The 13396-nt window shown below is 37.6% G+C and overlaps 1 protein-coding gene across 5 annotated transcripts in view; it reads right to left on the bottom strand.

Moving 5' to 3' along the window:
- Nucleotides 1-7243: 7243 nt before the first annotated feature.
- TRIM37 (tripartite motif containing 37) overlaps nucleotides 7244-13396 on the bottom strand; it is a 115027-nt gene continuing 108874 nt past the window's right edge. For 2 of the 5 annotated variants that reach the window (XM_024757653.1, XM_024757652.1), the window contains exons 23-24: nucleotides 9823-9933; nucleotides 7244-8503 (exon numbers count right to left, since the gene is read on the bottom strand). In XM_024757653.1, the coding sequence (XP_024613421.1) occupies nucleotides 8421-8503; nucleotides 9823-9933 (194 nt within the window). In that variant the 3' untranslated portion in view covers nucleotides 7244-8420. The remainder of the gene's footprint in view (nucleotides 8504-9822; nucleotides 9934-13396) is intronic. The other 3 variants (XM_024757655.1, XM_024757654.1, XM_024757656.1) reach the window with 2 other exon arrangements.

Here is a 13396-nt window from a genome sequence, read left to right on the forward strand (position 1 = left end):
TTATAGCAAAAGGATACCAATCAGAACCTGGCAAAAGGAGAGACACATAGGGTGAGGTAGAGGAAGGTTCCAGTGTGAAGCTTCCTTGTGATGAGGGCATGTTACCCTCCCAAAACATCAATTTATGACAGAGTACTGCCAACCAGGGAAGCTCAGCTGAGCTTCAATGTCCAGAGTTTTTATTGGGGTTTCATTACATGAGCATTACTGACTCACTAGCAATGAGTCTAAACTATTCAGCTGATAACATGTGACTCAGTGGCCCAATCCTCTGATCACATGGTTAGTCTTTCTGGCAGGGCCAGTCCTTATCCTGAGTCATCTCGTTAACTAAGCTATCAGGATCCACCATAAGTAACACAGACACTCCTATCGCTCAGGAAATTCCAAGGACTTAAGAGGCTATGTCCCCGGAACCAGGGACAAAGGCCAAATTCCTTATTACATACCCAGCAATCCCACTCCAAGGCAAACATTACCCTAGAGAATGACAACTTATGTTCACATACAAAAATCTACACACAAATGTTTATAAGGTTCATAATCAACCTAAACTAGAAATAACCCAAATGTCCTTCAATGGGTAAATGAATAAATCGTATACATCCATACAGTGAAATAATATTCAGCAGTAAAAAGGAATAAAGTTCTGATTCACACAACAAGGTGGATGTCTATCCCTAGATGGAATGCCAGACAGATACTTGTTAATTGAACCCCAGAGGTTTACCTCAATGGACTGTGTGAATCTGTATATGCTGCATATTTCTTTTTTTTTTTTTTTGCGGTACGCGGGCCTCTCACTATTGTGGCCTACCTATTGCGGCCTCTCCCGTTGCAGAGCACAGGCTCCGGAAGCGGAGGCTCAGTGGCCATGGCTCACGGGCCCAGCTGCTCCGCGGCACGTGGGATCTTCCCGTACTGGGGCACGGACCCGTGTCCCCTGCATCGGCAGGCGGACTCTCAACCACTGTGCCACCAGGGAAGCCCATTTCTTACTATTTTTAAATTCACAAACAACAATACTTGAGGTGAGCTGGAGCCCAACAAAACAGACAGGACATGATTTTCTTCATCACAGGAGAACTGCTTTTGAGTATATCCTTTAGCTACCTACAAGTTTTTTTTTTCATGAAACCTGTTATCAACTTTAATTATAAAAATAGAGAATTTTATGCCAGGAGGGCAGTTACAAACCATTTCTTTAGAAGCTTACATTTTTTGCTTTTCAAGAGATAGACTTTATTCTTAATATAGAATCAGAAATCAGAATATGGTACAAATGGCTTGGGTTTCTAAAATATATGAGAAGATAATATACCAATTAAGTTCAAATAATTTTCCCTACAAAATTTTTGTGCAACCATAAAGAAATACCTTCAAAATTTCCTATAGCTATAACAACCAAAAATAGTCTTGCTGACACAGTGAATTCAAATTCCACCAATGTAAAAGGGTCTCAACCAATTCTCAATTCATCTAAAACAAGGGCAGCACTCCTAATTGCTTTTATACATAACTTGACAGCATAAGAAAAGCCAAATAAAATACTCAAGATCCAAAATGTATTATGATTCAAATATTCCTATGCCATTATGGGGAATCCACTGACTAAAAAGACCTCAAGGTCATTAAGAGTAAAGGTTAAGAACATTTACAATTTAAAAACAAAAAACACAATGAATACTTCCCCCAAATAAAGGACAGAAGGACACCTCAAAATGCTATTGTAGGAGATGGTTCAAAATGGCGGAGTAGAAGGATGTGCTCTCACTCCCTCTTGTGAGAACACCAGAATCCCAACTAACTGTTGAACAATCATCAACAGAAAGACACTGGAACTCACCAAAAGAGATACCCCACATCCAAAGACAAAGGAGAAGCCACAGTGAGACGGTCGGAGGGGCGCAATCACAGTAAAATCAAATCCCGTAACTGCTTCGTGGGTGACTCACAAACTGGAGAACACTTAGAACACAGAAGTCCAGCCACTGGAGTGAAGGTTCGGAGCCCCACGTCAGGATTCCGAACCTGGGGGTCTGGCGATGGGAGGAGGAATTCCTAGAGAATCAGACTCTGAAGGCTAGAGGGATTTGATTGCAGGACTTTGACAGGACTGGGGGAAACAGAGACTCCACTCTTGGAGGGCACACACAAAGTAGTGTGTGCATCAGGAACCAGGGGAAGGAGCAGTGACCCCATAGGAGACTGTACTAGACCTATCTGCTAGTGTTGGAGGGTCTCCTGCAGAGGCTGGGGGTGGCTGTGGCTCACCATGGGGACAAGAACACTGGCAGCAGGAGTTCTGGGAAGTACTCCTTGGCGTGAGCCCTCCCGGAGTCTGCCATTAGCCCCACCAAAGAGACAGGGTAGGCTCCAGTGTTGGGTTGCCTCAGGTCAAACAACCAACAGGGAGGGGACCCAGCGCCACCCATCGGCAGACAAGCGGATTAAAGTTTTACTGAGTTCGGCCCACCAGAGCAACAGCCAGCTCTACCCACCACCAGTCCCTCCCATTAGAAAACTTGCACAAACCTCTTAGATAGCCTCATCCACCAGGGGGCAGGCAGCAGAAGCAAGAAGAACTACAATCCTGCAGCCTGTGGACCAAAAACCACATTCACAGAAAGACAAGATGAAAAGGCAGAGGGCTACGTACCAGATGAAGGAACATGATAAAATCCCAGAAAAACAACTAAATGGACATAGGCAACCTTCCAGAAAAAGAATTCAGAATAATGATAGTGAAGATGATCCAGGACCTCGGAAAAAGAATGGAGGCAAAGATTGAGAAGATGCAAGAAATGTTTAACAAAGATCTAGAAGAATTAAAGAACAAACAAACAGAGATGAACAATAAAATAACTGAAATGAAAAATACACTAGAAGGAATCAATAGAATAACTGAGGCAGAAGAACGCATAAGTGAACTGGAAGACAGAACGGTGGAATTCACTGCCGCGGAACAAAATAAAGAAACAAGAATGAAAAGAAATGAAGACAGCCTAAGAGACCTCTGGGACAACATTAAACACAAAAACATTCGCATTATAGGGGTCCCAGAAGGAGAGAGAGAGAGAAAGGACCCGAGAAAATATTTGATGAGATAATAGTCGAGAACTTTCCTAACATGGGAAAGGAAATAGCCACCCAAGTCCAGGAAGCGCAGAGAGTCCCATACAGGATAAACCCAAGAGGAAACACACCAAGACACACAGTAATCAAATTGGCAAAAATTAAAGATAAAGAAAAATTAATGAAAGCAAGGAAAAATGACAACATACAAGGGAACTCCCATAAGGTTAACAGCTGATTTCTCAGCAGAAACTCTAGAAGCCACAGGGAGTGACATGATATACTTAAAGTGATGAAAGGGAAGAACCTACAACCAAAATTACTCTACCCAGCAAGAATCTCATTCAGATTTAATGGAGAAATCAAAAGCTTTACAGACAAGCAAAAGCTAAGACAATTCAGCACCACCAAACCAGCTCTACAACAAATACTAAAGGAACTTCTCTAAGTGGGAAACACAAGAGAAGAAAAGGACCTACAAAAACAAACCCAAAACAATTAAGAAAATGGTAATATGAACATACATATCGATTATTATCTTAAATGTGAATGGATTAAATGCTTCAGCCAAAAGACACAGGCTTGCTGAATGGATACAAAAACAAGACCTATATATGTGCTGTCTACAAGAGACCCACTTCAGACCTAGGGACACATACAGACTGAAAGTGAGGGGATGGAAAAGATATTCCATGCAAATGGAAATCAAAAGAAAGCTGCAGTAGCAATACTCATATCAGATAAAACAGACTTTAAAATAAAGAATGTTACAAGAGACAAGGAAGGACACTACATAATGATCAAGGGATCAATCCAAGAAGATGATGTAACAATTATATAGATGCACCCAACATAGAAGCACCTCAATACATAAGGCAACTGCTAACAGCTATAAAAGAGGAAATCGACAGTAACACAAGAATAGTGGGGGACTTTAACACCTCACTTACACCAATGGACAGATCATCCAAGCAGAAAATTAATAAGGAAAGACAAGCGTTAAATTACACAATAGACCAGATAGAGTTAATTGATATTTATAGCACATTCCATCCCAAAACTGCAGATTACACTTTCTTCTCAAGTGTGCACGGAACATTCTCCAGGATAGATCACATCTTGGGTCACAAATCAAGCCTCAATAAATTTAAGAAAATTGAAATCATATCAAGCATCTTTTCTGATCACAATGCTATGAGGTTAGAAATCAATTACAGGGAAAATAACGTAAAAAACACAAACACATGGAGGCTAAACAATACGTTACTAAGTAACCAAGAAATCACTGAAGAAATCAAAGAGGAAATCAAAAAATACCTACAGACAAAAGAAAATGAAAACATGACGATCCAAAACTTATGGGATGCGGCAAAAGCAGTTCTAAGAGGGAAGTTTATAGCAATACAACTTAAGCTTATAGCTATACAACTTAACATAGCTATACAACTCAAGAAACAAGAAAAATCTCAAATAAACAATCTAACCTTACACCTAAAGGAACTAGAGAAAGAAGAACACTCAATGTTAGCAGAAGGATAGAAATCATAAAGACCAGAGCAGAAATAAATGAAATACAAACAAAGAAAACAATAGCAAGGATCAATAAAACTAAAAGCTGGCTCTTTGAGAAGATAAACAAAATTGATAAACCATTAGCCAGACTCATCAAGAAAAAGAGGGAGAGGACTCAAATCAATAAAATTAGAAATGAAAAAGGAAAATTTACAACAGACACCGTAGAAATACAAAGCATCATAAGAGACGACTACAAGCAACTCTATGCCAATAAAATGGACAACCTGGAAGAAATGGACAAATTCTTAGGAATTCACAACCTTCTGAGACTGAACCAGGAAGAAATAGAAAATAGGAACAGACCAATCACAAGTAATGAAATTGAAACTGTGATTAAAAATCTTCCAACAAACAAAAGTCTAGGACCAGATGGCTTCACTGGTGAATTCTATCAAACATTTAGAGAAGAGCTAACACCCATCCTTCTCAAACTCTTCCAAAAAATTGCAGAGGAAGGAACACTCCCAAACTCATTCTATAAGGCCACCATCACCTTGATACCAAAACCAGACAAAGATACTACAAAAAAAGAAAATTACAGACTAATATCACTGATGAATATAGATGCAAAAATCCTTAACAAAATACTAACAAACAGAATCCAACAACACATTAAAAGGATCATACACCATGATCAAGTGGGATTTATCCCAGAGATGCAAGGATTCTTCAATATACGTAAATCAATCAATGTGATACACTATATTAACAAACTGAAGAATAAAAACCATATGATCATCTCAATAGATGCAGGAAAAGCTTTTGACAATATTCAACACCCATTTATGATACCCAAATAGCCAAAGCAGTCTTGAGGGAAAAAAATGGAGCTGGAGGAATCAGACTCCCTGACTTCAGAAGCAACGGACAAAGAATTAATCTCTAAAATATACAAGCAGCTCATGTGGCTTAATATCAAAAAAATAAACAACCCAATCCAAAACTGGGCAGAAGACCTAAATAGACATTTCTCCAAAGAAGACATAACGATGGCCAAGAAGCACATGAAAAGCTGCTCAACATCACTAATTATTAGAGAAATGCAAATCAAAACTTCAATGAGGTATCACCTCACACCAGTTAGAATGGGCATCAACAGAAAATCTACAAACAAATGCTGGAGAGGGTGTGGAGAAACAAATGCTGGAGAGGGTGTGGTGTGGAGAAAAGGGAACCCTCTTGCACTGTTGGTGGGAATGTAAATTGATACAGCCACTATGGAGAACAGTACGGAGGTTCCTTAAAAAACTACAAATAGAACTACCATATGACCCAGCAATCCCACTACTGGGCATATACCCAGAGAAAACCATAATTCAAAAAGACACATGAACCCACCCCAATGTTCATTGCAGCACTAGTTACAATAGCTAGGTTGTGGAAGCAACCTAAATGCCCATCAACAGACGAATGGATAAAGACAATGTGGTACATATATACAATGGAATATTAGCCTCAAAAAGGCATGAAATTGGGTCATTTGTAGAGACATGGATGGATCTAGAGACTGTCATACAGAGTGAAGTCAGTTAGAAAGAGAAAAACAAATATTGTATAGTAATGCATATATGTGGAACCTAGAAAAATGGTACAGATGAACTGGTTTGCAGGGCAGAAATTGAGACACAGATGTAGAGAACAAATGTACAGACACCAAGGGGGGAAAGCAGCGGGGTGGGGGTGGTGGTGGTGTGATGAATTGGGAGATTGGGATTGACATGTATACACTGATGTGTATGAAACGGATGACTAATAAGAACCTGCTGTATAAAAAAATAAAATAAAATTCAAAAATTCAAAAAAAAAAGTTATTGTCTAGATTAATGACCCAAAAGAATCTCATGATTAAATCACTTGTGCTAAAAGCTCTTACAAGTAAATTTCCCCAAATGAACAGTCTATTCTCTGGCTTCTCTTAGTTCTTAACCACAGTGGTTTTCCATATTTTGAAAATAAGTTATAAAGGTACACTGGAAAGCACTCAGTTCTATATCATATACAGGTCAAGAAACAGCTGCGCAATAGTGAGAGTTCCAAAGCAGAGTCAATCACACTTGTCTTTATGAATTCTGATAAGCCTCAATTAAAAAATAAACCTCTACAAAATCAGTTCTTACAATGATTTGCTCAACACTAAAGGTGCAAAATTCTTACATTATAGTTTTACCCATTACAATGTAGCACAGAAATAAGTTTGATTTAGAATATGATCTCATCAAAATGTAATGAACATAAATACATTTCCAGCTAATAGAAAATGAAATGTGAAGAACTTATCAGTAGTGTTTCAGAGCACTGCACAATAAGCTACCTAATAACTATACGACAGCAAGCCAATGCTATCATGGTAGTAAGCAAATGCTAAATTTTAACTTCTCATGTGATTATACTACTTAAATATTTCCAACTAATTTAAGGAGAAAAAGTAACCACACATTACACATTATGGAGATCATAAATAAGTCTTCTAACTTCCCCATGCATCTACTTACAGCTCAACAGCCTCTATTATACACAGGCAATAGGAATAGGAAAAAGGGGGGCTTCCTGCTCCACTTTTAATAAGTTGCAGAGGCATAACATTTTCTCAGCATCATTTTATTAACAAAAAGTGCCAACTGTTTTGAAGAAAAGCAAACCATGAATCACACAGCATTCGGCAAGACACTAGACATGGAAAGGGGAACAATATTCATTAAGTAAAAAATAAGCAGATGAGATGCCTCTCACGTGTATATAGTCATGCTTTTTCAATAGTCTCTTAGTCAACTTTCAGTGTAATTTTCACAAATAGCATAGCAGCTCAAAAACAAATGCAAGAGCACAATGATAAAGTTTGGCAATTATTTTGGACTAATTCTGAGTATGAAAGTAAACTTTATACCACAGTTTCATGTAAGCCACAGTACAATATATAGGAATCTTTAAATGTATTGACACTGAAATCAATGTCCAACTAATGAAAATAAAGGAGAAAACAGGGTTTTAAAATACCCGTTACATTATAATTGTTTAGTAAGAAGCAGAAGAAACGAAATAATTTTAAATGTTCTTACATGTGTTCATACGACCAGAAACATAACCAATCTGTATTAACTTAATTCATTTAAAATTACATTTGTAAAGGTCACACAAAAGAAAGCTTAGGTGTCATAATTAGTGTGCCTGCACTTGAACAAACAAGAAAAGATAAATAAATTAACCTCAGTCAGTCAACATATTCCAAAGAGGAGATTCAGTCTAGTGTTACTTCAGTTATCCACATAAAGTGTCACAGGGAAGAATCTACACATTAGTAATATTTCTGCTCACTAATCTACAGGCACTAGTGAAACTATAAACTATAATTAAAACCCAAAATATAAAGGTGGTCATTTAAACACAACTGAGTGTCTAGCCAAGACAGAAGAGCACCGATGCTGAGCAGGTTACTGAGTGCATGCACTGTCTCCAGGTACGTTTCCTGGCAGTTAATTGCCCTTCTGTTACAGTAGACAAACTGCCTTTTATGAATATACTATTTACTAAATTAATTGAGGCTACACTGTTATTTCATTACATTACACAGAATTCTTCCCACACAACTTTTTCCTGTGTACTAATGTCTTACACTAGAATTGTGCTACTTTCTAAAGTTTCAGAATTACTATTTCAAGTAGAGATGATGAAAAAAATAAGACCAAATCTGATTATCTGACTGTTGACAAGTTTGAGCACCAACTACAGCAAAATTCAAGGTAGCTTGCAAGTCAGTTTTCTTGATTTGAAAATTACCTTCCACTGCTTTCATCAGTATTGAAGCTGAGATCTTCAGGGCCTATTTGTTCACCATCAGGAAAACTGGAACGTGTATCTAGGAGAAAAAAAAGAGTTAACATTTTTAAAAGAGCAGTATTTTCTTTTCCTTATCTCGAAACGATCTTACCAAGTGTGTTATTTAAGTGATAAAGATGTGCTGGGTTGTGAACAAATCTCTATTTTTAGAGAATTTTTGATCTGAGTCAAGTGTAACAAACACAAAGGGAAAATAAAGGAGAAAAAAACAAAATGTGTAATAGACGCCCACAATTAGAAGATGAAAGGCATTGCCTGACTTTGTCGCCCTGGGGACACTATGGGAGCAGCTAAAGAAGGGAATAGGAAACGATGACGATGTACACTCTAAAGGCTGATTTTGTAAATATAAAATGTATTTCAAAGCCAATTAAACTGCGCATGCAAATATCACTACAAAAACTCATCAGCACTCAAGATAACTTGCCTGAAATTTGGCTGCTTCTTCTATAAGCAGAGAAGATTGCTAAGAGTACCTTAATACCTAAAAAATCATCAAGTGACTGAGTCTGTACTAAGAAAGACACTAGAATATCAGAGAAATATGTAAAATACAAAGCCGACAATTAACATAGGCCTGACAATGTTGTTATTCCAGGAACTCTTATAGAGGAACGCTCAGATTGATCGTTAAGGTCTCTGGATAAAATATTAACAGTGGGGGATGGGTGTTAGACTTATTGTGGTGATCATTTTGCATTGTATACATATATCAAATCATTATGCTGTACACCTAAAATAAAACGAAACAAAATACTAACAATGGGTTTCTCTCAGTGAGTTTTTTCCTAAGACTTTTTTAGGAGGAAGTGGTAATAAAATCAATGATTCCATAATCAGCATCCATTTCTAAGAAGTCAGAAAGAGTTATCTTTAAAAAAGTTCCCTTATTAGCTAGGCTACAAATATCTCTGAAAAGAAAAAAAAAAAAAAATCTGAAACCTCCCCAGGGGCTGGCAACATTTTCTACAAAGGAGCAGATAGTAAATATTTAGGCACTGCAGGCCACAAATGTTCTCCATGGAAAATTCTTTTTTGTTTGGCTTGTTGTTTTTTTTCCATTCTCAGGTCATGGGCTGTACCAAAGCAGGTTGCCAACACTTGCTCCACGCAGTAAGTAGCACGCATTAGGTGGTGTCTGACCGCCTACCAAATTTTTTCAGTACGTGCACCATTTAGTTTATCCCACAGAATGTCGTCTCACAAATGACAATAATTTAAAAAAGAAAAAGCAGCAGAAGCAGCAAAGCAGAAGCAGCAGAAGCAGAAAGAGAAGCAAAGGAAGCAGCAGAAGAGACGGTTTAATTAATCCCCATGAAATGACGTCATGGGTTGCACCTTCATCCGGCAGCCGTGCCATGAAGGAGTCGCTAAATCTGCCCAGGCTGGCGCGCTCCTCCTGCTCCTCGTCCTCAGCGTCACATTCAATATCACTGTCGCTACTCATTCCTGGCAGGAAAGAAGCAGAGAACATGTTTCTGACAAGTAACCACTGCAAGAAAAAGGCAATCTCCCTATCATAAATTGAGATTCCTAGTGAATTTTACACTGAATGCCAAGAAAACAGAAGATACCAAGCAAACAAAACAAAGAAAAAAGTAATCCCACAAACCTAAGTTCTCTTTAGTTATTTAGAGCAGTATTTATTTTCATCCTCAAAAATTAAAACTGCCCTTTCCACAGTACCTGAAAAGTTAGAATTTGAAGCCAGTATTAATTTCATTATACTGAGAACACTTTTTCCAAGGCAAACATAGGTTTTTCCCCCCCCAAAGAGTCATAAGCGATAACAGCTCTTTTAATCCTGATTCAACAGCTTCTAGCCTAAAACATATATAAATATAAACACTCATAAATACAAATACACATTTACACTTATATTTAGCTGTGTGTATAAAAAAATTCCAGTAATTTTAGCAATAAGTGAGTTACTGTACCATTTGGGCCACCAATTTTGTTTTTTGCATATGAGTAGGTTTTTAAAAGAAAAGTTCTATAGAATTTTTATAGTACAGAAAGTACTTCTGTTTCAACAAGACAGTGATCAAGAAAATCTGAAAATCTTTCTGCTACAAACCCTTATAAATGCTAGATAAAATATAAACTTAAAAATTTTAATGAACAGCTATATTTAAAAGAACGAATGGAAATCCATAGGTATAGAGACAAAAAGGATATGGAAAACTAGTGGGGTAGATGCAGTTGCCCCAGAGAGCTTGATGCGGAAGTCTTTAATACTCTGTTGGGGATAGGAAAAAAACCTCTGGATCCACCATAGAAAGGGAGTTGAAAGTGAGACTAAAACTGCACTCCCTGCAAAAAGCTAAAACTCTTACTGAAAGAATAAACTAAATAATTCTGTCTGCTGTCACAGGAAGACAGCAGGGAATTTTGTCTTGTTTCTGGGCTCAGCTCACCTCAGAATTCAAACTAAGGCCTGTGTGTATCATTTAAGTTTGGGATTAAGGTTGAGGTTCAAATCTTAGGAAAGTAACATAAAAACTGGTCAGTAGCTAGTGTGATCCGAATAAAGCAATTTATTCCTCTGGAGGGAAGGTTCTAGGTAAGATGAAGCAAACACATTCCACCCCATCTTTCCCACTGAATGCAGCTATAAAACCTGGACAGAATGCATGAAGTGGCTATTTGAGGATTCTGAAAAGTAAATGGGGACAGGCATATTGGTGTAGACAAGAATTTGAAGTACCAACAAATTGGCAGATTTAAACAAGACCCAGAGTCTCATAAAATCATATTAAAAATGTCCAGGATACAATCCAAAATTGCTTCACCGTATGAAAAACCAGGTAAAGACAAGAACGAACATCAGTGCTGAGATGACAGAGATAATGTTGAAATTATCTAACACAGACTAAAGCAGATATAAAAATGCTCATGAATAGTCTTGAAACATATTTAAAAGACCTCTCTGGTGCGAAGCTTCCACGATCCAGGTCACAACAATTATAGTGGCGGGGGGTGGGAGGGATGATTCTCACAAGGGGTAGAAAAAGTCTCAAAAAGTTATGTTCCAATCAAAATTTACAAACAAGGCAGACAATATACTTGAAGTAAGAGTCAGCAGATATACAAATAGAAGGACAATACCATGAATTTTTTCACAAAATAGAGTACAAAATTCTGTTTAATGTGGAAAAGGACAGATTTTTTTTTAATTACTAGACTTTTCAGATATAGTCATTAAAATTAAACTATTAATAGATGAATTTAGGGAAGGTTGAAAAACTTAAAGACAGAACTGAGAAAATTAACCAGAGTTTTAAAGAACAATGAGATTGCCATTATAAAAAAGAGGTTAAGAAACACAGGGATAAAAAAGGAATGGTTCAAACTGTGTCAACTAGACAGCCATAAAGACAGCAAAGGAGAGACAATATATTAAGAGAAAATGGCCAAGAATTCTCCATAATTAATGAAAAACATTCTGAATTGAATGGAAATAAAAGTACAACATATCAAAAGTTTGGGGATGTGGCTAGAGCAGTGCTTAAAGATAAAGTTACAGCATCAAATGCTTATATTAGAAGAGAAAAAGGCCTCAAAGTAATGGTCTAAGCATTTACTTTAAGAAACTAGAAAAAAAAAAAGAGTAAATAAACTTGGGTAAAAGGAAATAAAGAACAGAAATTAAATTAGCAGGAAAACAAAAGAAAAAGAAATCATTGAAACAAGAGTTGCTTGAAAACGCCAATAAAACTGAAAAGCTTCTAGGTAGACCAAGACAAAAGAGAGTAAAAAAAAAGGAATAAAAGAGGGGACATCACTAGAGATTCTACAGACATTAAAAGGGTAATAAGGGAACAGTATAAAAAACTTCATGCTCTTGAAATCAAGAACACTGATGAAATGGACAAATTCTTTGATAGACACAAACTACCAAAATTCATTCAGGTAAAAATAACCTGAATAGGTATTTTAAGTATTAAAGAAACGGAATTTGTAGCTTAAAAAACTATCAACAGGGACTTCCCAGGTGGCGCAGTGGTTAAGAATCGGCCTGCCAACGCAGGGGACAGGTTTGTGCCCTGGTCCGGGAACATCCCACATGCCGCGGAGCAAATAAGCCCGTGCGCCACAACTACTGAGCCTGCGCTCTAGAACCCGTGAGCCACAACTACTGAAGCCCGTGCCCCTAGAGCCCGTAATCTGCAACAAAAGAAGCCACCGCAATGAGAAGCCCATGCACCACAACGAAGAGTAGCCCCCGCTCGGCACAACTAGAGAGAAAGACCGCTCGCAGCAACGAAGACCCAACGCAGCCAAAAATAAATAAATAAAATTTAAGGAAACAAACAAAAAAAAGATCAACAAAGAAAACTGTAGCCCCAGATGGCTTCACTGGTGAATTCCTTCTCTTCTGTTTTCAATAAGAGTTTGTGTAGTACTATTTCTCCCTTAAATACTTTGAAGATAGGCTGGATGTGTGGACGTTTCTGAAATTTCCTTACTAAGCAAAGGAAAAAACTTTCCTGCTCTCAAGAGTCAAGAGTGATACTTAACTGTTTAGAGAATAAACCAGCTACTTGCATGACGCACCACCTCCACCTTCTGGCCCTTCATGGAACTGCTGCTGAAAACTCAAACCCACATGAGTTACTGAAATTCTAGGCACAAATTTGACCTCTTCGTACTAGTGTTTCTGAACTCCTGACATGTATTAACCTCCAGGATTCACAAACGAGGAACTGGAATTCTCAGGAATTCCCCAAATCTCAAGTTATTCTTTAAACACTTACAATATTTTTCAAACTCTAATAAAGTTATATATCTTTTAAAATTTTTGGTTAGTTTGTAGTATTTACAAGAACTGTAGCCTACAGTGAATATTCAAATACTGGAAAATGCTGGGAACATTACTGGGTAATAGTTGAATAATGTACACTTAGAACTC

This window comes from Neophocaena asiaeorientalis, unplaced genomic scaffold (assembly GCF_003031525.2).
Source record: "Neophocaena asiaeorientalis asiaeorientalis breed wild unplaced genomic scaffold, Neophocaena_asiaeorientalis_V1.1 scaffold327, whole genome shotgun sequence".
Classification (NCBI taxonomy): Eukaryota; Metazoa; Chordata; class Mammalia; order Artiodactyla; family Phocoenidae; genus Neophocaena; species Neophocaena asiaeorientalis.